Below are 26,831 nucleotides of genomic sequence, written 5' to 3' on the forward strand. Positions count from 1 at the left end.
ACTCTGAGTAAAAGGGTTTGCCACAGTATTCATATTTGTAACCTTTTTCTCCAGAATGAATTTTTTTTATGTACAGAAAGGTGTGAGTAGTGATTAAAGAATTTGCCACATTGTTGCCATTCATAGGGTTTCTATCAAGAATGAATTCTTTTATGTACAGACAAGTGTGAGCACTGTGCAAAGGCTTTTCCACATTCTTCACATTTGTAGGGTTTCTCTCCGGAATGAGTTTTTTTATGTACAGAAAGGTGTGAGTGCTGGTAAAAGGCTTTTCCACATTCTTCACATTTGTAGGGTTTCTCTCCAGAATGAATTCTTTTATGTACAGAAAGGGTTGAGTAATGGTTAAAGGCTTTTCCACATTCTTCACATTTGTAGGGTTTAACTCCGGAATGAGTTTTTTTATGTACAGAAAGGTTTGAGTGCCGGTAAAAGGCTTTTCCACATTCTTCACATTTGTAGGGTTTCTCTCCAGAATGAATTCTTTTATGTACAGAAAGGGTTGAGGAATCCTTAAAGGCTTTGCCACATTCTTCACATTTGTAGGGTTTCTCTCCAGAATGAATTCTTTTATGTATAGAAAGGTGTGAGTACCGGTTGAAGGCTTTGCCACATTCTTCACATTTGTAGGGTTTCTCCCCAGAATGAATTCTTTGATGTATAGAAAGGGTTGAGGCCTCATTAAAAGCTTTTCCACATTCTTCACATTTGTAGGGTTTCTCTCCAGAATGAATTCTTTTATGTACAGAAAGTTTTGAGGACTGGTTAAAGGCTTTTCCACATTCTTCACATTTGTAGGGTTTCTCTCCAGAATGAATTTTTTTATGTACAGAAAGGGTTGAGTAATGGTTAAAGGCTTTTCCACATTCTTCACATTTGTAGGGTTTCTCTCCGGAATGAGTTTTTTTATGTACAGAAAGGGATGAGCACTGTTTAAAGGCTTTTTCACATTCTTCACATTTGTAGGGTTTCTCTCCAGAATGAATTCTTTTATGTACAGAAAGGTTTGAGGAATCCTTAAAGGCTTTGCCACATTCTTCACATTTGTAGGGTTTCTCTCCAGAATGAATTCTTTTATGTATAGAAAGGTGTGAGTACCAGTTGAAGGCTTTGCCACATTCTTCACATTTGTAGGGTTTCTCCCCAGAATGAATTCTTTGATGTATAGAAAGGGTTGAGGCCTCATTAAAAGCTTTTCCACATTCTTCACATTTGTAGGGTTTCTCTCCAGAATGAATTCTTTTATGTACAGAAAGGGTTGAGGACTGGTTAAAGGCTTTTCCACATTCTTCACATTTGTAGGGTTTCTCTCCAGAATGAATTCTTTTATGTACAGAAAGGGATGAGCACTGTTTAAAGGCTTTGCCACATTCTTCACATTTGAAGTGTTTCTCTCCAGAATGAATTCTTTTATGTACAGAAAAGTTTGAGTAGTGTTTAAAGGCTTTGCCACATTCTTCACATTTGTAGGGTTTCTCTCCGGAATGAGTTTTTTTATGTACAGAAAGGTGTGAGTGCCGGTAAAATGCTTTTCCACATTCTTCACATTTGTAGGGTTTCTCTCCAGAATGAATTCTTTTATGTACAGAAAGGGATGAGTACTGTTTAAAGGCTTTTCCACATTCTTCACATTTGTAGGGTTTCTCTTCGGAATGAGTTTTTTTATGTACAGAAAGGTGTGAGTGCCGGTAAAAGGCTTTTCCACATTCTTCACATTTGTAGGGTTTCTCTCCAGAATGAATTCTTTTATGTACAGAAAGGGTTGAGGAATTGTTAAAGGCTTTTCCACATTCTTCACATTTGTATGGTTTCTCTCCAGAATGAATTTTCTTATGTCTACAAAGATATGAGTACCGGTTAAAGGCTCTTCCACATTCTTCACATTTATAGGGTTTCTCCCCAGAATGAATTCTTTTATGTACAGACAGGGATGAGTACTGTTTAAAGGCTTTTCCACATTCTTCACATTTGTATGGTTTCTCCCCAGAATGAATTCTTTTATGTACAGAAAAGTTTGAGTACCGGTTAAAGGCTCTTCCACATTCTTCACATTTATAGGGTTTCTCCCCAGAATGAATTCTTTTATGTAGAGAAAAGTTTGAGTACCAGTTAAAGGCTCTTCCACATTCTTCACATTTATAGGGTTTCTCCACAGAATGAATTCTTTTATGTACAGAAAAGTTTGAGTACCAGTTAAAGGCTTTTCCACATTCTTCACATTTATAGGGTTTCTCCCCAGAATGAATTCTTTTATGTAGAGAAAAGTTTGAGTACCAGTTAAAGGCTCTTCCACATTCTTCACATTTATAGGGTTTCTCCCCAGAATGAATTCTTTTATGTACAGAAAAGTTTGAGTACCAGTTAAAGGCTTTTCCACATTCTTCACATTTGTAGGGTTTCTCTCCAGAATGAATTCTTTTATGTACAGAAAGAGTTGAGGAATTGTTAAAGGCTTTGCCACATTCTTCACATATGTGGGGTTTCTCTCCAGAATGAATTCTTTTATGTACAGAAAGGGATGAGTCATCGTTACAGGATTTGTCACATTCTTTACATTTGCAGGGCTTCTCCACATTATAATTTGTCTTATAGTTAGAATATTTTGAGCTGTGGCTAAGACGCTTGTCATCCTTCTCACAATGGGAAATTTTCTCTGCAGTATGAACTACCCTGTGCTTAGACAGTCTTGAGCAAGATTTAAAGACTTTGCAACAATCTTTACATTTGTACTGCTTTTCCACAAAATGGTTTATCTTATGTTTACCAAAGTTTGAGCATAGTTTTAAGGTTTTCCCATATTTTTTACATTCCAATGTTGTTTCCCTGGTACATATCATCTTACATCTATTTGTATTTGATAATTTTCTGACAACTTTGAAACATTTACTGCATTCGCAGGTTTTACCATGCATAGCTGATAAACTTCCGTCCACTCCATTGTAACATACTTTCTGCTGCTTATACTCACACGCCCTATCCCAGTCTTTTACTGAGTTTAAATTCTCAGGGCTATCCTTTTCGTATCTTCTCAGGATTATCACTGGTAATAAAATATTCACGCCAAGCACTTTTGAATTGCTCTGGGTAGAATGATCACATATAACTGAAAGAAATTTAAAAATACAAAATTATGTCATTGCATTTCATCACAATTGAATAAATATACATTACAAATTTTGTCTGTAAAATTATGCCCAGCATAGTAGCAAGATGGTATAGGACAGCATGTAAGAAATATATACTGCATTTTAGGGATTATAAGAATGAAGTGAGAATTTTCAGCCCAGCAGGTGAGCACAATGTGAAGAGGCATGTACAGGCCAGATGCAGTGGATAGTGTCTGTAAACCTAGCACTGTGGGACAGTGAGTGGGTGGATTGCTTCAACACAGGCATTTGAGAGCAGTCTGAGCCCTGTTTATACCAAAATTAGAAAAAATTAGTGGGGCGAGTGGCAGACACCTGTTGCCCCAGCAACTTAACAAGCTTAAGGCGAGAGTATCTCTTGAGGCCAGGAGGTTGAGGTTCCTGTTAACTATAATACCACAGCACTCTATCCGTGGTGAAAGATACACTGTCTCAAAAATATATAACTATATAAAATAAAATAAGAAAAACAATGATAATGACAAAAGGTGCAAAATATGGGAAGACAAGTTTGTTCTACTTATAGACCACAGTCGTTCCCGCATCTGAAAACAGCATTGTCCATATGAAAGTAAACTTTTTCCTCAAAAGAAAAATAGAGACCTAAATTAACTCTAATGGCTTTTCAGGGCTTTTCTAAAAATAGGTTTTGTCTCCCATGAGGGAGAGTGCTGAAGGGAATGGTGCAGTTTTTTGTTTCTTTCTTCTTTTCTTTTTTTTTTTTTTTTTTTTGCAGTTTTTGTCTGGGGCTCTGTTTGAACCCACCACTTCCGGCATATGTAGCAAGCGCCCTACTTTTTTAAGCCATAGACGCCGCCCAAGAATGGTGCAGTTTTCATAAAACTGAAAGCAAAGGTAAAATATTGTTACAGCACCAGAGAGACTCCAAGACAACAACAGATTGAGGTCTACCAAGTGATTACAAGACAAGCTCTTATCTGGATATGTGGGGAAAATGCTTCGGCTAGAAAATAGCCACAAAACTCCACAGGCAAAACAATTTCAGAATGTATACTTAAATGCCTCGAACCTTCACTTGAACCAAGATAGTTAAGACTGCCCTGTGCTAGGCTGATGCCATGGCACGCTGGTCTGATGGCAATACAGTGAGCCTTTGTCTCAATGAGAAAATAAACATAAGAAATGAAAACAAGAACAGAGGTGCCTTTATGTAACAAGAGGAAGAAACCCAGGTTTCCCAGAACTCATTTCCAATTAAGCGGAGTTTCCCTAATCACATTGCATTGCGTGGTTTCCTCCTTGAACTTTGGACCTCTGACCAGAGTTATCTGCTTCATTCACTCCAACCTACCTGGGTGCTTGACCACTGTCTGGTGAGTCTTCACTATCCACGGTTCTTTCCTTTGCTCCAGACAGGTGATGAGATCTGGCTTAGACACAGCAAGCCCTGTTTCATTAGAAAAAAAAACGATAACATGACGCTTACTGGACTTCATCAGTAAACAATCTAGAACCTTTGTAGAATAGAGAACACATCATTTTAGACATCCTAAAAGAATAATCTAAAAATAGAGGTTTCTGACAGAAACATTACAATATTTTAAAAGAATTTAAAATGCTAAACTACTTCGTACTATGGAAATAAAATTTGGGGCTACAAACTAGACTTAAAGGTATGGGCAACAATTATAAGCCTCTACATTTTTGAAATTACCATCAATGTAGCGAAGGATATTTATCAGCTCAAGAAAGACTAAGTTTGGGCGGCACCTGTGGCTCAGTCGGTAGGGTGCCGGCCCCATATACCGAGGGTGGCCGGTTCAGGCCCGCCCCGGACGAACTGCAAAAACAAACAAACAAAAAAAATAGCCGGGTGTTGTGGCGGGCACCTGTAGTCCCAGCTACTTGGGAGGCTGAGGCAAGAGAATAGCTTAAGCCCAAGAGTTGGAGGTTGCTGTGAGCTATGTGATGCCATGGCACTCTACCTAGGGCCATAAAGTGAAACTCTGTCTCTACAAAAAAAAAAAAGAAAAGACTAAGATTAATGCCAAGATAACATCTGAAATATTCTCTTTTCTATACCAAGAACTTATGTTTTCCTTAGAAACAACAATCTGAAACTAATGAAGTCAAAGAAGAGTCTCCCCAAACCCACCTACAGAGAAACAATCTGAAATGCTTAGTGTACAGTTAAGAAATGTGTATGTAAGTTATCCTCACCAAGGAAGACCAGGTGTCTGTAGGTCTCTAACATGACATCCCGATACAAATTGTGCTGAGCAGGGTCCAGGCAGTCCCACTCATCCATAGAGAATTCTATAGACACATCTCTGAAGGTCAATAGTTCCTGGAAAAAAAAAAACTAGAAATCTAAAAAACAACAATATTCATCATGATGCCATGAGAAGACTTAATTTCATTTTTACATAAATGAGTGGGTGAGAACTTCTTTTGACTTACATGACTGAATGGTATTATGTGATAAGTATAGCAGAGAGATAGTCCCTCATGTGCTCTCTAACACTGAGAATAGATGGTGGGATAATATCCACAACCCCAGTATAGATACTGTGCTTTTTGGCTTTACAATGCAAAAATAAGGCCAACAATACAGGCATGTGGATTCTTGCGCCTACTTACATCATACACTTTAAGCTGTGCGTATTTCTTACGTGAAAATATCATGGTGAAGTAAATGGAAGCCCTAAGATTTTAACGTGTGCAAGCATGAACTGGAGATCTTGTCAAATGCAGTTTTCTTTTCTTTCTTTCTTTTTTTTTTTTTTTGAGAAATAGTCTCACTATATTGCCCTCGGTAAAGTGCAATGGTGTCACAGCTCACACCTCTTGGGCTTCAGCAATTCTCTTGCCTCAGCTTCCCAAGTAGGTGGGACTCCACGCACCCACCACAAAGCCTGGCTATTTTCTTCTTGCAGTTGTTACTGTTGTTTAGCTGGCATGGGCCGGGCAGGAACCACCCAGCCTTGGTGCATGTGGCTGGGGAGTAACTACTGTGCTATGGGCGCCAAGCCTCAAATGCAGTTTTTATTCAGAAGAATTTAGGTGAAGCTTTATTTTTGAATTTCCAACAAGCTCAACAGGGATGCCAGTATTTCTGTTCCATGATAATACTTTATCACATGTCAGACTGATTTATCCCAGTTGAATGTTGATCCAGTAAACAACCATTAAAGCCTTTATTTTCCAAACAAGGTATAAAAAGAGAATCTCAGAATGTGCATATGAGTTGATACTCTCCCCAAAGTACTTAATCATATTCTGATAAAAACCACTTAAAAATCTTTTTTCAAAGTTGAAAGTACAGGCTTGGTGCCTGTTGCTCAGCGGTGAGAGTGCCAGCCACACACACCGGGGATGGTGGGTTCAAATCCAAGCCCAGGCCTGCAAAACAATGACAACTACAACCAAAAATTAGCCAGGCATTGTTGCAGGTGCCTGCAGTCCCAGCTACCTGGGAGGCTGAGGCAAGAGAATCGCTTAAGCCCAATAGTTAGAGGTTGCTCTTAGCTGTAACACCAAGGCACTCTGCCCAGGGTGAAAGCTTGAGACTCTGTCTCAAAAAAAAAACAAAAACAAACAACAACAACAAAAAAAAAAACACTGAAGGTACAGATATCTGCCGGATCTTCTAATCTCTAATGCTGTCTTTAAAAACTCTTCTTTAGCATCCGAGAAAGCAAGGCTTTTCTAATAATTCTGATTTTGAGAACCTTGAGTTACTTTAGGCTGTTCATGCCATCTTCTGTAAACTGCATGTGTCACCTTATTTTACACAGCACCGAGGGGGCTTCTGGACTGAAACTGAGCAGTACGTAGTCCCCTGCTTTGCTAATATCCAATGACCCAACATCATCCACACCGGGTAATATGGGGATCCACTTATTTCCATTTAAAACAGGCACAAGGGAAAATTTGCAGAACTACAGAACATAATTTTTTATAAACATAAATTTGTGATGAAAATTCTCCAGGGCATATGGGAATTTGGATGGAGAGAATGGAGAGCAGACACTGCTGTATACGGAGGGGAGAAGGATTTCTCAGAGGCTTTTCACTGTTACAAGAAAAGGGCAAAAGAGTATTTGAAACAAGCTCATTAAGCAGGAACATCACAAGTAGAGAAGATTTCCAACTTCTAAACGTGAGATATTGCAGGAGAAAAGATAGTCACAGCCCTGTGTTAGGACACATTTAGCTGAGAAGCAACCAGTTCTTTCTCTTTCCCTGCCTGCCCTTGATTTCCTTCTCAGGTGAGATTATCCAGATATATATTCCACCTTCATCTTGATAATATGGCTTTAAAGGCATGAGCACAAGCCCTTCACCTGCTCCCACCACATCCACAGGCAGAGAAACCTTGAAGCAAAAGAAATATAGATATATATATATATCTACCCTTTCCTGTTCTTTATTACAGGAGACAATCGGGAACAAGGAGCTTCCACATAAAGACCAAAGTGTGACTTTCATATTTTTTGCCCTCAGGTCCCCTCCCCTGCGAGCAATTTCAGCTATGGCAATGGAACGTTGGTGGTGCTGTCCTGTCCCCGTGAAGCACAAGCAGGGCAGGCCCTGTGACCTCCCTTGGGAGAAAAGGCTCAACACATTTTAAAACTCTCATGCTTGACACTGGCCTAAACTTAACATCACATGGGGATAATAATTAAAGCCATGTGGATGACACAATCCAGACTAATAGAATTTGTGGGAAGGTGGAATCACAGATGATGGCATTTCTTCAAACTGGCCATGGAATCCTACCTGGAAGCCTGGGCTGAGAACCACTCAGGTAACTATCACCTCCCAGGCTTTATTACCCACACAAGGTATTCCGTATCCTGGGCCTCTCTAAGTATGAGATCCTGCAATAGCAGCAATTACTCTATCTTGAAACAAATAGTCACTTTTTTTACAATGGCTATGTATGTACTTGTTTAAGAATTTTAGGAATGGGTGTTTAAGCAATTAACCAAAGAATCAAGATTACAGAATTCCGCCTGAAGGAAACCTCCACTTCAGTCCTGGTCCAGCATACTGCCAGATGGCAAGTAACCTTTGCAACAAGCCAGGGGCACCTACACATAGAAAGCTCCTGCACAGTTTCCCAAGCTTCTTTCCCCTTTCACCACCTTTTGGTCAGCTGAGGAACATGAGGTGGTCTTTCCAACATTTTTCAGCCATCTCTCCATGTTGCTCTTGAATAACCTGCATTTTCTTCCAACAACCCCTGTATGTTGAGTTTGGTTTCAGAAATGATTTGTAAACGTTGGGTTTGCCTCAGATTTTGCTGCTTTTAAGTGGGTGCATGAAGTGGCTTCTTTGACAATTTCACATATTGCTAGTGTTACTTCTCCTAGACTATAGTAACACTCAGCTGGAGAAAGTAAAGACACCATAGATTCCCTTCTGCTCAACACTTTTATTTATTTAATTTTTTTGAGACAGAGTCTCACTTTGTCACTCTCCGTAGAGCGTCTTGGCCACCATAGCAACCTCCAGCTCCTGCTCTCAAAGGATCTTGTCTCAGCCTCCTGAATAGTTGGGACTACAGAGGCCAGAGACAGGGTCTGGATCTTGCTGAGTTTGGTCTCAAATTCCTGACCTCAAGCAATCCACCACCTTCAGCCTCCCACAGTATGACCTTATAGGTGCAAGGCACCTCAGTGGCCAACACCATTTATTTATTTATTTATTTATTTATTTATTTATTTTTGCCACACTTTCGTAATAACATAAATCCTCTTTTTCCAGGGAAGACCAGCCATCACAATCTTGAAACATAGCATTCTGTGCTGAACCTTTAAAATTTCTAGAGCTGACAGAAGGAAGTAGTATCTGAATAAAAACCTGAATTGAAAATTGCAAACTGCAAATTTGAGTCTTGGTCACATGTGGATGCAGCTAGGGCCCTGGGTACATACATGGGAAGTAGGAAAAAGAAGAAATAGGGAAGTGGAAATTCTTCAAGTGTACTCGATGCACATATGTGATCCAGCTTAAGTTTGTAGCCTCATACTCCCAGGATCAGTTGCAAGTCTAATAATATCAATTTTACAAAGAGGTGGCTAAGCCATACAGAATACTTTGTAAATGTTCTGTGACATTTTTGAGACAGAGACTCAAGCTGTTGCCCTGGATAGAGTGTGGCGGCATCATAGCTCACAGCAACCTGCAAGTGGGGCTCAAGCGATCCTCTTGCCTCAGTTTTTCTATTTTTAGTAGAGATGGATCTCATTTTTTGATCAGGCTGTTCTCAAACTCATGAGCTCAAGCAATCCACCCACCTCTGCTTCCCCAAGTGCTAAGATTACAGGCGTGAGGCACCACTCCCAGCCTGTTTTGTGACATTTCTTAACAACTATTTTATAAATAGAGATATAACATAGAGCTGTAATTTTCTATTTTCCCTATGTATTGTGACTGTAGGAGCATTTTTGGTAACACTGTGTACTACAACTGCTCAAGAATAGATATTGAAAATAGGCAGACAGACCATTGTGGCTTCATTATTTGGGACACCATGCACTTTGCTGTACAATTGTGAGCTGTGACAGGTAGGCTGCGATGAAAATCGCCCCCTAGCGGAGAGAGCAAGATGGAGGCCATGTAACAGCTTCCTTGCATCTGGGCACCGTGAGTCTGCGGAGATAGGACTCCAGGCATCTCTGGCTGATGGGATCTGCCTATCATCATCCCTGTGAGGATACAGGGAGTCAGTGAGAGACTTCCAGACCCCAAGAGGAGGACTAAAACAGTGGAAAACCTGCAAGTGCTCGCGTCTGTTCAATTGGTCTAAACCCGCAGGCAACTCTAAGTACAGTAGCTGGAGACTGCAAACCGGAAAGGCCTTACCTGTGAACTGTTTTGGTATCTTTGGACTTGGCACTCAGTTGAACTACTTTGGGGAGAGCCTGAGCGGGAGTGCGGATAACTATGGCCATTGTCTAGGACCCCAGTCTGAGCTGCTGAGCCAGACGGAGCTAATAATGCTTGGCTGTGGGCCACAGGGAGCCATTGTGAGTGATCTGCCCTGGAAAGCTTCGTCCTCAGGGTCGCAGAACAAGAATCTGGCGGGAGCTGGTAACCTATCAACTGAGTAGCCTAAGTCCGGGGTATGAGCTGCCTTACAGCCCTAACCCTCAGGGGCAGAGTAAGACCAGTTTTGGTACACTGGGTAAGTGGATAGCCACTTCAGCACTGATTCCAGTGACAAGCACTTTCCTGGGAAAGCTTCTGCTCAGCAAGTTTACAAGTTCAAAGTGATTTTTAAGTGGGCTAAAGAGAGATTTAGGGTGTCTACCTGCTGGGGTTTGAGAAATCAGCAGCCTCCAGTCGTATCAGTACTGTGATTAACATCTCATACGCCAGAAGATCACATGTTGCCCAGACAATATTCAACAACATACACATATTGCTTTGTTTTTGGTTGTGTTGTTTTTTTGTTTATTTTGATGTTGTTCGTGTTGTTTTGTTTTTCAATTTCAACCTTTTCCATACAGATTTTTTTCTTTCTCAATTTTTCTAGTTTAATTATAATTTCCCATTGCTGCCTTTTTCAATAACTAGAACTTCATTTTTGCCAGTGTTTCTACCATTATTACTTGGTTTTTCACCAAATTTTATCCCGTAAAGTTTTCTGTTTCCTTGTTTTGGTTTGATTTATAGCATTTTTGTCTTTCCTCTCTACTTGGTGGAGATGGGGTACTGTGTCTGATCAGGTTAGCAAAGAGCTGCTGACCTCAAGGGAAACACCCAATTGGGTACCCCCAGAAGGTGTGTTTTTTTTACGGTTGTGTCAAAGTACCCTACTGTACATCTATATCGCTCTGCCTCCCTCTTTCTGTGCCTCTCTTCTTTTTGTCAATATTCCTTTTACCCACCCCCTCTCCTTTCTCTATTTTTTTTCTTTTCGCTCGTTCCTCGTTTCTTTCATCCCTTTCTTGTTCTTCAACCTTCTCATTTTTCTGATCCTGTACCAAAAGGACTCATTGAACCCTTAGTCCACAGGCATGAGAACTTAAAGAGCAAGAGGAAGTGAAAGGAAAATTAGGGCAAGGAAACAGATAAAAGAAATCACTCATGAGGAAGATCAGCAGAAAACTCCAGGCAACATGAAGAAGCAGTCCAGAACAACCCCGCCAAGGGACCATGAGGTAGCTACTGCAGACGATTCCACCTATACAGAAATGTTAGGAATGACAGAAAGGGAATTTAGAATACACATGCTGAAAACAATGAAAGAAATGATGGAAACAATGAAGGAAACTGCTAATAAAGTGGAAAATAACCAAAAGGAAATTCAAAAACAAAATCAAATAAGAGAGGAACGATATGAAGAATATAGAAAGGATATAGCAGAGCTGAAGGAACTGAAACAGTCAATTAGGGAACTTAAAAATGCAATGGAAAGTATCAGCAACAGGTTAGACCATGCAGAAGAAAGAATTTCAGAGGTAGAAGACAAAGTTCTTGATATAACACAGATAGTAAAAGAGGCAGAAAAGAAGAGAGAGAAAGCAGAACATTCAGTGTCAGAATTATGGGACTTTATGAAGCGTTCCAACATATGAGTTATAGGAATCCCAGAAGGGGAAGAAGAATGCCCCAGAGGAATGGAAGCCATACTAGAGAATATTATAAAAGAAAATTTCCCAAATATCACCAAAGATTCTGACACACTCCTTTCAGAGGGATATCGGACCCCAGGTCGCCTCAACTCTAACCGAGCTTCTCCAAGACACATTGTGATGAACCTGTCCAAAGTCAAGACAAAAGAAAAGATTCTACAAGCTGCCAGGAGTAAGCGCCAGTTGACCTACAAGGACAAATCCATCAGTCTGACCACAGAATTCTCTAATAAAACTTTCCAAGCAAGAAGACAATGGTCATCTACCTTTAATCTACTTATCAGAACAATTTCCAGCCCAGAATTCTGTACCCTGCTAAGCTAAGCTTTAAAACTGAGGGAGAAATCAAATCATTATGGATATACAAACATTGAGGAAATTCGCCACAACAAGACCAGCTCTACAGGAAACACTTCAACCAGTTCTACACACTGACCATCACAATGGATCAGCAGCAAAGTGAGAATTCAGAAATTAAGGACAGAACCTAACCTCCACACTGATGCAAAAGATAAAACTAAACAATGGACTCTCACAAAATAAGATGAATAGGAATACTACCACACTTATCAATTATCTCAATAATTGTTCATGGCTTGAATTCCCCACTGAAGAGACATAGATTGGCTGACTGGATTAAAAAACACAAGCCATCAATTTGCTGTCTACAAGAAACACACCTGGCTTCAAAAGACAAATGAAAAACACGAGTCAAGGGTTGGAAGACATTTTCAGACAAATGGAATTCAGAAGAAAAAGAGGAGTTGCAGTCTTATTTTCAGATACATGTGGATTTAAAGCAACTAAAGTCAAAAAAGACAAAGATGGTCACTTTATATTGGTCAAGGGAAAAATACAACAAGAAGACGCTTCAATTCTAAATATTTATGCACAAAATTTAAATGCTCCCTAATTCTTGAAACAGACCTTACTCAGTCTGAGCAATATGATATCTGATAATACCATAATAACAGGAAACTTTAACAGTCCTCTTACAGATCTGGACAGATCCTCTAAACAGAAATTAAACAAAGATATAAGAGATTTAAATGAGACCCTAGAGGGCGGCGCCTGTGGCTCAAGGGGTAGGGCGCCAGTCCCATATGCCGGAGGTGGCGGGTTCAAACCCAGCCCCGGCCAAAAAAAAAAAAAAAAAAAATGAGACCCTAGAACAACTGTGCTTGATAGACGCATATAGAACACTCCGTCCCAAAGATAAAGAATATACATTCTTCTCATCACACCATGGAACATTCTCCAAAACTGATCATATCCTGGGACACAAAATAAATCAAACAGAATCAAAAGATTTGAAATTTTACCTTGTATCTTCTCAAACCATAAGGCACTAAAGGTGGAACTCAACTCTAACAAAAACACTTGACCCCACACAAAGGCATGGAAATTAAACAATCTTCTGTTGAATAACAGATGGGTGCAGGAAAAATAAAACAGGAAATCATTAACTTCCTTGAGCATAACAACAATGAAGACACAAGCTACCAAAACCTGTGGGATACTGCAAAAGCAGTTTTGAGAGGAAAATTAATCACTTTAGGTGCCTACATTCGAAAAACAGAAAGAGAGCACATCAACAATCTCACAAGCCATCTTATGGAATTGGAAAAAGAAGAACAATCTAAGCCTAAACTCAGTAGAAGAAAAGAAATATCCAAAATCAAATCAGAGATCAATGAAATTGAAAACAAAAGAATCATTCAGAAAATTAATGAAACAAGGAGTTGGTTTTTTGAAAAAATTAATAAAATAGATAAACTTTGGCCAGAGTAACGAGAAATAGAAAAGTAAAATCTCTAGTAACCTCAATCAGAAATGATAAAGGGGAAATAACAAATGATCCCACAGAGATACAAGAGATCATCTCTGAATACTACCAGAAACTCTATGCCCAGAAATTTGACAATGTGAAGGAAATGGATCAATATTTAGAATCATACCCTCTCTTTATACTTAGCCAGGAAGAAATAGAGCTCCTGAACAGACCAATTTCAAGCACTGAGATTAAAGAAACAATAAAAAATCTTCCAACCAAAAAATGCCCTGGTCCAGATAGCTTCACACCAGAATTCTATCAAACCTTCAAGGAAGAGCTTATTCCTGTACTGCAGAAATTATTCCAAAAAATTGAGGAAGAAAGATCTTCCCCAACACATTCTATGAAGCAAACATCACCCTGATACCTAAACCAGGAAAAGACCCAACCAAAAAGGAGAATTTCAGACCAATCTCACTCATGAATATAGATGCAAAAATTCTCAACAAAATCCTAGCCAATAGATTACAGCTTATCATCAAAAAAGTCATTCATCATGATCAAGTAGGTTTCATCCCATGGATATGAGCCTGGTTTAACATACGGAAGTCCATAAACGTTATCCACCATATTAACAGAGGCAAAAATAAAGATCATATGATCCTCTCAATAGATGCAGAAAAAGCATTTGATAAAATCCAGCATCCTTTTCTAATTAGAACACTGAAGAGCATAGGCATAGGTGGCACATTTCTAAAATTGATTGAAGCTATCTAGGACAAACCCACAGCCGATATTTTACTGAATGGAGTAAAACTGAAATCTTTTCATCTTAGAACTGGAACCAGACAAGGTTGTCCTCTGTCACCTTTACTATTCAACATAGTGCTGGAAGTTCTAGCCAATACAATTAGGCAAGACAAGGAAATGAAGGGAATCCAAATGGAAGCAGAGGAGGTCAAACTCTCCCTCTTTGCTGACGACATGATCTTATACTTAGAGAACTCCAAAGACTCAACCACAAGACTCCTAGAAGTCATCAAAAAATACAGTAATGTTTCAGGATAGAAAATCAATGTCCACCAGTCAGTAGCCTTTGTATACAGTCAAGATGAGAAGCTAATTAAGAACACAACTCCCTTCACCATAGTTTCAAAGAAAATGAAATACCTAGGAATATACCTAACGAAGGAGGTGAAGGACCTCTATAAAGATAATTATGAAATTCTCAGAAAGGAAATAGCAGAGGATATTAACAAATGGAAGAACATACCATGCTCATGGATGGGAAGAATCAACATTGTTAAAATGTCTATACTTCCCAAAGCAATCTACCTATTCAATGCCATTCCTATCAAAATACCAACATCATACTTTCAAGAATTGGAAAAAATGATTCTGCGTTTTGTATGGAACCAGAAAAAAACCCGTATAGCTAAGGCAGTTCTTAGTAATAAAAATAAAGCTGGGGACATCAGCATACCAGATTTTAGTCTGTACTACAAAGCCATAGTGGTGAAGACAGCATGGTACTAGCACAAAAATACAGACATAGACACTTGGAATCAAATTGAAAACCAAGAAATGAAACTAACGTCTTACAATCACCTAATCTTCGATAAACCAAACAATAACATACCTTGGGGGAAAGACTCCCTATTCAATAAATGATATTGGGAGAACTGGATGTCTACATGTAAAAGACTGAAACTGGACCCACACCTTTCCCCACTCACAAAAATTGATTCAAGATGGATAAAGGACTTAAATTTAAGGCATGAAACAATAAAAATCCTCAAAGAAAGCATAGGAAAAACACTGGAAGATATTGGCCTAGGAAAAGACTTCATGAAGAAGACTGCCATGGCAATTGTTACAACAAAAATAAACAAATGGGACTTCATTAAACTGAAAAGTTTCTGTACAGCCAAGGAGACAATAACCAAAGCAAAGAGACAACCTACACAATGGGGAAGGATGTTTGCATATTTTCAATCAGACAAAAGCTTGATAACTAGGATCTATAGAGAACTCAAATTAATCCACATGAAAAACGCCAACAATCCCATATATCAATGGGCAAGAGACATGAATAGAACCTTCTCTAAAGACGACAGACGAATGGCTAACAAATATATGAAAAATTGTTCATCATCTCTATATATTAGAGAAATGCAAATCAAAACCACCCTTAGATACCATCTAACCCCCGTGAGAATGGCCCACATCACAAAATCTCAAAACTGCAGATGCTGGCATGGATGTTAAAGAAGGGAACACTTTTACACTGCTGGTGGGACGGCAAACTAGTACAACGTTTCTGGAAGGAAGTATGGAGAAACCTCAAAGCACTCAAGCTAGACCTCCCATTTGATCCTGCAATCCCATTACTGGTCATCTACCCAGAAGGAAAGAAATCCTTTTATCATAAGGACACTTGTACTAGACTGTTTCTTGCAGCTCAATTTACAATCGCCAAAATGTGGAAACAGCCTAAATGCCCACCAACCCAGGAATGGATTAACAAGCTGTGGTATATGTATACCATGGAATACTATTCAGCTATTTAAAAAAATGGAGACTTTACATCCTTCATATTAACCTGGATGGAAGTGGAAGACATTATTCTTAGTAAAGCATCACAAGAATGGAGAAGCATGAATCCTATGTACTCAATTTTAATATGAGGACAATTAATGACAATTAAGGTCATGGGGGGGAGGAAAAGCAGAAAGAGGGATGGAGGGAGGGGGGTGGGGCCTTGGTGTGTGTCACACTTTATTGGAGCAAGACATGATTGAAAGAGGGATTTTGCCTAACAATTGCAATCAGTGTAACCTGGCTTATTGTTCCCTCAATGAATCCCCAACAATAAAAAAAAGAAAGAAAGAAGGAAAAGCGCCCCCTAGAGTAACACTCCATGAGACTCTTCTGTGTTTATATCATATGTGGTAAGTCTGGATGGTATGTAAAAATACTTTATAATTACAAAGAGAATTATTTCCAATTCCAAAATACCCTTCAAAATGGTAGACAGAAAAAGAACTGCCACATTACACAATTAAAACAAAGTGTGATGTTCATCTCAGAGATTGTGAAGATCAACGAAGTCACCATAATTAGTCCTCACTTACAAGACTTGACAGCACCATTGGTAATATATATTTCACCCTGAATTCACCTTATACTTGGAAAGGCCTTTTATGTTTGTACTGGACTATATTCAAAGGACAGAAAAATCTTCACTTGTCTACATTATGGAAGATAGTTTGCAAACAAGGAGCCAGAGGAATACTAACGGGAGGTCCTGCACCACAACAGGAACTCTGACAAAGGTTGCTATCTCCTGGACTATTTATATTTCAAAGCAATGAGTCCTGAGCCCTGGAGAAAGACAGACCTGAATTTGAAAAGGAGGTAAGAAGATTATTTATCTGGTAAAATTATGTACTTACATTTCAAAGAGGCAGAAAAAAACACTTACATACAAAATTTTCTAAATTAAAACCTTTAAGGAAGAGGAAGAAGGCAAAATCTTTATGTTCAAATTGGGGTATTCGTCTGGTATTTCTAATTTCCATCTGTTCTTACAACAGGTCTAGGGATGCTTCCTTGAACTCATGGACATAATTTCAGGAGACACTGACAGTCACCACAGAGACAGCATGAAAGAGGGTTTATGGAATGAAAATAATCAGAAGACAGGCGCTATCAAGGACCCATGAGAGAGGGCAGTGTAGAGTTTGTTCAAGTATTGGTTGAGCTATTGGCCTATAAAAGAAACTAAAAATCTTAGGACCAAATCTTTATGCAAAAGCAGAGGTCAAGCCCAGAAGCTGAGTCATTTAAGACCTTTTTTTGTAGAGACAGAGTTTCACTCTGTCACCCTTAGTAGAGTCCCATAGCTTCACGGCTCACAGCAATCTCCAGCTCCTGAGCTTAGGCGATTATATTGCCTCAGCCTCCAGAGTAGCTGGGATTTCAGGCACCTGCCACAACACCCAGCAATTTTTTTGTTGCAGTTTGGTTGAGGCCAGGTTTGAACCCACCACCCTTGGTATATGGGGCTGGCACCCTATATACCACAGGCATATGGGCCACAGGCACTGCCCTGCACCTCCTTATAATAGACTAAAATGATCTGAATGATAGGGCAAAAACCGAGAACAGGACCACAAAAACAAGGGCACACAAGTCCTGCCCAGGAAGGAATAAATGTACCAATCCCCATCTTCCCAAACACTTATATTCCCACCCTGCCTTAACCAATGTGCTGACTTCTTTTTTGAACCTAGCCTACGTGCATGCAAGTGAATAAAGGCCATGTTGCCCACACAGAATCTGGACTCAATTTTCTTTTGTTCACAACTTGGAATAACCTCTCACCCAGTAGCTGGGATTACAGTTGTCGTACATGACCTCTCACTCATTTTTCTATTTTAAACTAGAGATGGATCTTGTTCTTTCTTTTATTTTTTGAGACAGAGTCTCAGTTTCTCACCCTGGGTAGAGTACTGTGGCGTCACAGCTCACAGCAACCTCAAACTCTTGGGCTTAAGCAATTCTCTTGCCTCAGCCTCCCAAGTAGCTGGGACTACAGGCTCCCACCACAATGTCTGGCTACTTTTTTCTTGCAGTTGTTTAGCTGGCCTGGGCCGGGTTTGAACTCGCCACCCTTGGTGTATGTGGCTGACACCGTAACCACTGTGCTATGGGCACCAAGCTGTGGGTCTTGTTCTTGCTCGGGCTGGTCTCCAACTCCAAAACCCAAGCAATCCACCCACATTGGCCTCAGAGAGTGCTAGGATTACAGGCATTTTAGTAGAAATGAACACCCCCACAATCTTTTTGTAGCTTAACTTACAATGCACGTTAAAACTTGTAAATTTAGCCGGGCGTTGTGGCGGGTGCCTGTAGTCCCAGCTACTCGGGAGGCTGAGGCAAGAGAATCGCTTAAGCCCAGGAGTCGGAGGTTGCTGTGAGCTGTGTGAGGCCACGGCACTCTACCGAGGGCCATAAAGTGAGACTCTGTCTCTACCAAAAAAAAAAAAAAAAAAAAAACTTGTAAATTATTAATCACTGGCCCGGATGATCAGGAATGCCTAAATAACACAACATTAACACTGAACCATTTTGCTGAAGGGTGCTGTTGGGTATAAAAGTAAAAAGCTCAACCGTCAATGTAGAAAGTGAGTTTCTTGGTTCTGGACAAGGTAGCCTATTAAAAAATAAAATAAAATAATTATATTTTCCAATCACTACAACAGCTTTAGGGATTTCTAGATAAGATAATTTTCTACCAAGTGTGGATTCCTAACTATGGCTTAATCCCTAAACCCTTATATTGAGACAGGTTACCCGAGAAAGCTGTGGTCTAAAACAGGTCTTCTCAAGGAGACCATAAGGATACATCTGCAGGGTGTATCTATGGTGACTCAGCTCTTGGGAATTTGTAAACTTAACTTCCTGGAACTTGGAAATTTCCACTTCTGTGAATTCCTGTAGTTCTGTGGGGGCTGGAATAGCATCTACCACTTCATTCAAACTGGACAATGAGGAAGGTAACTGTGGGCTGGAACTTTTTGATTGTCAATAAAAAGGAAAAGACCAAGCCAGTCAGGGAGCTCGGCCATTTGGAATTCTTCTATGCCATAAGCTCCCAGCCAGTGAATAAAACCCTTCCTCTTATAAACATGGTGTTTGGGTGCTCTTTCTCTCCACTGGGCCTCATCTTCCTGTATCAATATGAGTCCTTGAAAGCACAGGAAAATGAGTGGCGCCTGTAGTTGAAGTGGCTAAGGCACCAGCCACATATACCAGAGCTAGCGGGTTAGAATCCAGCCTGGGCCTGCCAAACAATGACAATTACAACCAAAAAATTGCTGGGCATTGTAGCCGGTGCAACCTGTAGTCCCAGCGATTCAGGAGGCTGAGGCAAGAGAATCACTTAAGCCAGGAGTTTAGGTTGCTATGAGCTGTGACACAGGGCACTCTACCCAGAGTGATAGCTTCAGGCGCTGTCTCAAAAAAAGAAAAAAGAGAAGGAAAATTCTCCTCTGTATCAGACTAAAGAGTTAAAACTTAACTGTAGAAACTTAATCTAAGGCCTCTGCTTTTGGCCTGTGTAAGCTATTTCTATATGTGCATTAAAGACAGAAGACAGTGATTTAGTCTTGGAGTACTGATGGAAGAACTTGGCACTATTCCCAGACCAGCAGCATATTTGTCTAAACAATTAAACTTTTTTTTGTAGAGACAGAGTCTCACTTTATTGTCGCCCCCAGTAGAGTGCCAGAGTGTCACATAGCTCTCAGCAAACTCCAGCTTCTGGGCTTTGAATTAAAGGCCATTCATGTTCAGAGAACAGGGTGGCAGCTGTGGCTCAGTTGGTAAGGTGCCAGCCCCATATACCAAGGGTGGCGGGTTCAAACCCGGCCCCAGCCAAACTGCAACATGTTCAGAAAAACATTAGAAATTTTCCTCTATCTCTAAAAACTGATTAACCTGATTGGGAAACAAAAGGGGCTGCAGACTTCCTTTTCTCAATGCTAGAGACCTGGCCCCAAATCATTTAAACTATAAAACCTGTCTCTCACGTTAATTTACATGTGAATTTGTTTCCCTCCATCTACACATCCACTCCCTAGCAACCACTCGGTGCACCTATACTTTGCATATTCTCCACCATCCCTTCTAAAAGGCATCTATAAAAGTCTCTGACTATCATTCAGCCACTGGATAATCATTCTTGCAGTTCCCCTCTTCTGCATAGTATGTGGAAAGAAACCTTACTCTTTTTTTTTTTTTTTTTTTTTTTTTGGTTTTTGGCCAGGGCTAGGTTTGAACCCGCCACCTCTGGCATATGGGACCGGCGCCCTACTCCTTGAGCCACAGGCGCCGCCCGAAACCTTACTCTTAATAATCTGCCATAATTGTGAACTGATCTTTCATTTTTTTTTTTTTTTTGTTTGTTTGTTTGTTTGTTTTGTAGAGACAGAGTCTCACTGTACCGCCCTCGGGTAGAGTGCCTTGGCGTCACACGGTTCACAGCAACCTCTAACTCTTGGGCTTACGCGATTCTCTTGCCTCAGCCTCCCGAGGAGCTGGGACTACAAGCGCGCGCCACAACGCCCGGCTATTTTTCTGTTGCAGTTTGGCCGGGGCTGGGTCCCCCCGAACCCACCACCCTCGGCATATGGGGCCAACGCCCCACTCACTGAGACACAGGCGCCGGTGAAACAACTAAGGGAAAAGGGCAAGTTTTGCTGTGCTCCCTACACTATGTTACTTACTAACCCTGAAATACAACTGCAAGTGATAGGTGGACTGAACCCAGCCCCTCTACCTACTAACCTTAATCAAGAACCAAAAGAACATGAATGTCTAGTGGTAACTGAACAAGTCTTTTCTAGCCAAGGAGATTCTGTCAGACAACCCTTCCAAAGAGGTAGACTGGACTCCATGTATATACGGAAGCAGTTATATTGAAAAAGGAACACGAAGGGCAAGTGATACAGTAGTGATTGCAGAAAGGTTGCTAGAAATGAAAGCCCCTGCACCAGGGACATCAGCCCAAAAGCTGAACTAAGGGCCCTAACCAGGACATTAGAACGTCAAAAAGAAAAACACTAAACATTACATGGACTTCAAATTTTCTTATCTAATTCTTCATACTCAATATGCCATATAGAAAAAAAGGGAGATTACTAGGGCAGGGAAAAATACTTGTTAAAAACAGTTCAGTTTTGGGCGGCGCCTGTGGCTCAGTGAGTAGGGCGCCGGCCCCATATGCCGAGGGTGGCGGGTTCAAACCCAGCCCCGGCCAAACTGCAACAACAAAAAAAATAGCTGGGCGTTGTGGCGGGCGCCTGTAGTCCCAGCTACACGGGAGGCTGAGGCAAGAGAATCGCTTAAGCCCAGGAGCTGGAGGTTGCTGTGAGCTGTGTGATGCCACAGCACTCTTCTGAGGGCCATAAAGTGAGACTCTGTCTCTACAAAAAAAAAAAAAAAACAGTTCAGTTTTACAACTATTAGAAACTGCCTTGTTTCCCGCACAGTGACAGTCACGCATTGCACAGGACACCAGAAAAGACTTAATCCTGTGCCAACAGAAAACCAGAGGGTGACACTGCACCAAAGCAAGCTGAAAGACTGACAATAACGGCCCACTTAATGCCACCTCTAAACCTATCTGATTTCAATCCCACCTATAAGAAAAGAAATAAAAAAGATAACAGCCTTAACTGAGTTCCTTCCCCAGTAAGTTGTAAACAGGCAACTCACCCAGACAATCAAAAACAAATACTCAGTGTTTGCTTTGTATAAGAAACAACCCCTAAACAGAGAACATATATAAAAAAACACACTGACCCTACCATAAGATAATGCTGTTTGAAAACTAGGTGATAGGTGATAGGACAGCGCCTGTCGCTTAGTCGGTAAGGCACTGACCCCATATACCGAGGGTGGTGGGTTCAAACCCGGCCCTGGCCAAACTGCAATCAAATAGCCGGGCGTTGTGGCAGGCGCCTGTAGTCCCAGCTACTCGGCAGGCTGAGGCAAGAGAATCACTTAGGCCCAGGAGTTGGAGGTTGCTGTGAGCTGTGTGATGCCATGGCACTCTACCGAGGGCCATAAAGTGAGACTCTGTCTCTACAAAAAAAAAAAAAAAGAAAACTAGGTGATAGATTTCACTCAAATACCCACATCCAAAGCCTATAGACCTAAATCATTAGCAAAAGTAAAAAGAAAATAAATCATATACTAATAGAAAACGTTGCCAAACAATTCCAGGAGATCCATTTACATTAAAACCAGGTATTATCCCTCCAACTACTGTGAATTAAGGTAGTCCCTAAAAGCAGGGTCAAATTAAATCCTTACCAAGTTGTTTATTATAAACCCTTCCAGGCAGTCTCAATTTAAATGTCACGGCAAGCCGAATATAATCTTAAAGTACAAAAGTATGTACAACAAATGCAGCAAGTGCCCAAATTCTCTCTTCCCAGACCCCAGATAACACCTACATCTCTTTTATCTTGGTAACCAAGTCCAACTCAAAGCCTGGAAAGACCAGCCTGAGAAAAACAGCTGAAACAAAAGTAGGCTAGTCCAGGAAAAGTTCTGTAGATGACATCATAGCAGTGAAACGTCCAGGACTCACTTGAGAAGCAGCTGAGGCCCACAAAAACTAGACTGCCTCTCTTGGAGGAAACACCACATTAAGACTAAAGAAATATTGGGAGGCACCTGCGTCCTCAGTAGAGCGCCAGCCCCATATATCAAGGGTGGAGTGTTCAAACACCAACAAAAAAATAGCTGGGCATTGTGGCGGGCACCTGTAGTCCAGCTACTAAGGAGCCTGAGGCAAAAGAATCCTCTAAGCCCATGAGCTGGAGTTTGCTGTGAGCTGTGATGTCACCGCACCCTACTGAGGGTGACAAATGAGACTGTCTCTTTAAAAGAAAAGGCTGAAGACATACAATCCCCAGTCATCTTAAGACTTGTCATACACAGCTGTGTGCTTACCCCAGAACCTTGACCCATTTTGATGAAATAAATGCTATACTAGTGAAAACTGTAACTACTGATCATAAATATATTAACTTTAAAAGGTGCCCTTTCCCATATCTTAATAATTCCTTATTTAACTGTAACTTAACTGCCTTTGTACCTTGTGCCAAGACACACGCCATCTTAACCTGAAGATAGTTCTTATTACATGGCACCCAGGCTTTTTCATATATCTCTGCTACAACATAGGAAAACCTTGTTCACTAAGATTAACTCCTTTTCTACCCTGGGTACAAAACTTTTAAGTCCAACCAGTCTAAACTTAAGATACTAACCTCCCTGAAAACTATCATAGCCAACTACATCTTTGTCATACTGCTAAATACACCACTTTACCAACACTAGCTATTGAACTCAACCTGAAGACTAATCCATTTGCCTATGACATCATTAAGGTCCTTAATACAATTTCTCAAGCCATAAATGCTGAACATTGAATTAAAATAAGTACAAGAAGTTACACTAAAAAAATCAAGTAGCCATTATTGATTATTAAAACACAATCATAGATGTAAAAATAAATACTGCTTCGATTTATCTAACAGTTAGCAATTCATTGAAAATAAGTTGAAATGGGCTCGGTGCCCATAACACAGAGGTTACAGCGCCAGCCACATAAACAAGGGTGGTGGCTTCGAACCCAGTGCCAGCCAGCTACACAACAATGTCAACTGCAACAAAAGTAAGTGGGGTGTTGAGATGGTCACCTGTAGTCCCGGCTCTTTGGGAGGCTGAGGTAAAAGAATCACTTAAGCCCAAGAGTTTGAGGTTGTTGTGAGCTGTGACACTACAGCACTCTACCACGGGTGACATAGTGTGACTCTGTCTCAAAAATAAAAAAAAGGCTGGGGGCGGCACCTGTGGCTCAAAGGAGTGGGGCGCCGGCCCCATATACCGAAGGTGGTGGGTTCAAACCCACCCAGGCCAAAAACAACAACAACAACAACAAAAATTAATTAATTTAAAAAAAAAAGAAAGGCTCGACGCCTGTAGCTCAAGCGGCTAAGGCGCCAGCCACATACACCAGAGAGGGCAGATTCAAATCCCAGGCCTGCCAAACAACGACAACTACAACCAAAAAAACAGAAAAAGAAAAAAGCCAGGCATTGTGGCAGGCACCTGTAGTCCCAGCTACTTTAGAGACTGAGGTAAGAGAATTTCTTAAACCCAAGAGCTGGAGGTTGCTGTGAGCTTTGATGCAACAGCACTCTACCCACAGCAACATCTTGAGGCTCTGTCTCAAAAAAGAAAAATAACTTAAAATGTATAAAAGACATAGTCCAAAAAATACAACAAATAACATTTTTCAGAATATCCAACACTTCCTAGCTAAAGGATTCTCATAATGACCCAACGATACCTAAATCCAAACCTTTATGCTCTAAGTTGCAAGCTTTTTACTATGTTACAAAATACATTGCATACCATTCATATGTACCCGCTGTTTCACAAATTTCAAAAAACAAAATTAAAAGCACAGCACCCATGTGAGCTTAACTAATCATAACAATTATTGTGGGGAAGGGGCTGTGAGGTGGCCAGGGCCCATCACAGCCAGCGGAAGCCTCTAGGGAACGACTCCCCCACCCCACCCCTCAGCCACTTCTCCTAGATTAACATTCTTTTCAACTGCCAGAAGTCACATAAGCCCCTACATACTTTCCTTATTACAGCTTTTCCTCTTTAAAGTTAATCCTTACCCCAGATGTTAATATTTACCTTATTAAAGATACTTTATAAAAGCTGCTTCCACAGTTCCGTGCTGGCTGCAGACAGACCTTCCGACCCCATCCTATCTCTACCCTCATGTGTGTTTTATATATTTCTTGGGTGTCTTTGTTTCTAATTTTCCACCACTTCCACTCAGGCTATCTCCTCCTCCTTGCACTGGGTCTCAAGAAATTATTTCCATTTGAAATCAATTTCATAGACATGAAAATAAAATAAATAATAGTAGAGACTATGGTAGACACAGACACCCCCACACCTTCTTAGCTATTTGTGAATTGAGAATGCACTTGAAAACATAGGAGCAGTAAGTCAGTCAAACAGGCCAAATCAGAAATAGGGAATAAAGATTAAAAAAAGAGAAAAGAAACCCAAGGAAGTAATGAGGCACTATAGAACAAGTTCATAGCATGTTTAATGATTTTTTTGATGATTTTCTTCGATAAGTTTTTGACTGTTACATATTTTTAACTACCCAAATGCTGTTAATCACATAAGTATATTTTTAATATACTTTGGAAATTATCCCCTATACAAATTCTTAAAATGTGTTACACAGACAAAATATTTTAAAAAATTACTCCCGCTGCTCCCCAGAATTGCCGGCCTTTCCGATAATGAAGCCTTTTCACGAATCAACTTCCTGTCTCTGTGTTTAACTAGGATTACAGGCAACCGAGCCACTTTTGATTTGGCAACAGCCTGACCCACCCTTCCCGGCCCTAAGTTTATTTTTAACAGAATGGGGGGATTGGGGGCTCCACGGACTACAGCCTCTCCCAGAAACAAGCCCCACACACCCAGTTAGGATTCTTCCTGAGGACTCTTCCACTGTCACCACGTGGCAGGAACACCCGGCGCTCCAGGCACACTGTTGCTCCAAGAGAGCTCTGGGCCTTGGTCCAATTAACCAACTCGGGAAGGGGCCGCAGCAGTAGTCCCCGCTGCCTGCCCCACTCCACCTTTTGCTCACAGGGTCTGAGAGCCAAAGGTGCCAGTGGCAAATTTCAGTCTGAAGACTGTAAAACTGAAGTGAAATTGCCAGGTTCCGCCACACTCACTTCTGGCCCCAACCACGCTCCTCCCCCTCTCAGGACACCCAGTCTCCGGTACTCACCATTTCCCAGCTTCCTGGATGTCCCGGTGTCGTCCCTACAAATCTCCCGGTACCTGCAGTTCACAGGGTGACAGAGGCGGCCGTAGAGACACCTGGATTGTCCAGGACACGAAAAAACTGAAGAGGGTAGCCCAGATCAGTGAAAGGCTGCTCTGGATTCCCGGAGCCGCCTTCTTCCTTCTAGCTGTGCATCTGATTGGACAGTTCATTCTGGAGCATCCCTGACTGGTCAGGTCCTCAGGCCCCACCTCCCTAACCTTGAGTGACAAGAATGCCGTCCAACAAGAGACTGAAAGAGGCAAGAAGGCTAACAGTTTCTTCACCACAGCCCCCCCCCCTTTTTTTAAATTAAGGACAAGGACAATGACTTTATTCATCTGGACATTCCAGGAACACCATACTTGCCACAGAGTAGCTCTTTAACAAATTTCGACTAAAGGAATGAAAAACTACGGAGTGTTTACTCTGTGCTAGGCTTGCGCACTTATTATTTCAGTAGAAGTTAGAGTTTGCTTTGAAGGCGTTTTCTTTTAAAGATTTTTATTTTATTTTATTTGTATTTTTTTTCAATATACATTATGATGTCTAGCTAAAAACATGCACATAAGGAACTTAGTAACCTAATAGATTAACACGCTGGGAGTCACAAAAGCAAATGCTATGGCAGTTCAGAGAAGGGTCAGGGCTCCAGTGAGGGAGTTGGCAATGCAGGAGGATTTCACTTTTCAGTAGGAATACTGGAATTTCACTTTTCAGTAGGTCCTTGGTCTCAGGATTTGAGGAATGAACCCACAGACCACAGATCAGTGGTAAGATAGGATTTTATTAGAAGTTAGAAAGGAATACAGAAAAGCACCAGAGCTTCTGGAAGGGCGAAAGAACTG

The 26,831-nt window shown here is 40.8% G+C and overlaps 1 protein-coding gene across 1 annotated transcript; it reads right to left on the minus strand.

The window, feature by feature from the left end:
• On the minus strand, positions 1-26,110 carry LOC128572951 (zinc finger protein 91-like). The gene is made up of 4 exons (XM_053573101.1): positions 25,948-26,110; positions 5,328-5,454; positions 4,459-4,554; positions 1-3,103 (listed from the first exon to the last, which is right to left on the minus strand). Exons 1-4 carry the CDS (start codon positions 25,948-25,950, stop codon positions 135-137), a joined length of 3,195 nt encoding a protein of 1,064 aa, XP_053429076.1. The 5' UTR covers positions 25,951-26,110; the 3' UTR covers positions 1-134.
• Between the last annotated feature and the right edge of the window lie 721 nt (positions 26,111-26,831).

This window comes from Nycticebus coucang, chromosome 20 (genome assembly GCF_027406575.1).
Source record: "Nycticebus coucang isolate mNycCou1 chromosome 20, mNycCou1.pri, whole genome shotgun sequence".
NCBI lineage: Eukaryota > Metazoa > Chordata > Mammalia > Primates > Lorisidae > Nycticebus > Nycticebus coucang.

Excerpts from the sequence above, each read along its gene's own strand:
- LOC128572951 (XM_053573101.1), bottom strand. Across the intron at positions 4,555-5,327 it reads CAGACACCTGGTCTTCCTTG|GGCTTGCTGTGTCTAAGCCA; the intron begins GTGAGGATAACT and ends CTAATGAAACAG. Across the intron at positions 3,104-4,458 it reads GACAGTGGTCAAGCACCCAG|TTATATGTGATCATTCTACC; the intron begins GTAGGTTGGAGT and ends AATTTCTTTCAG.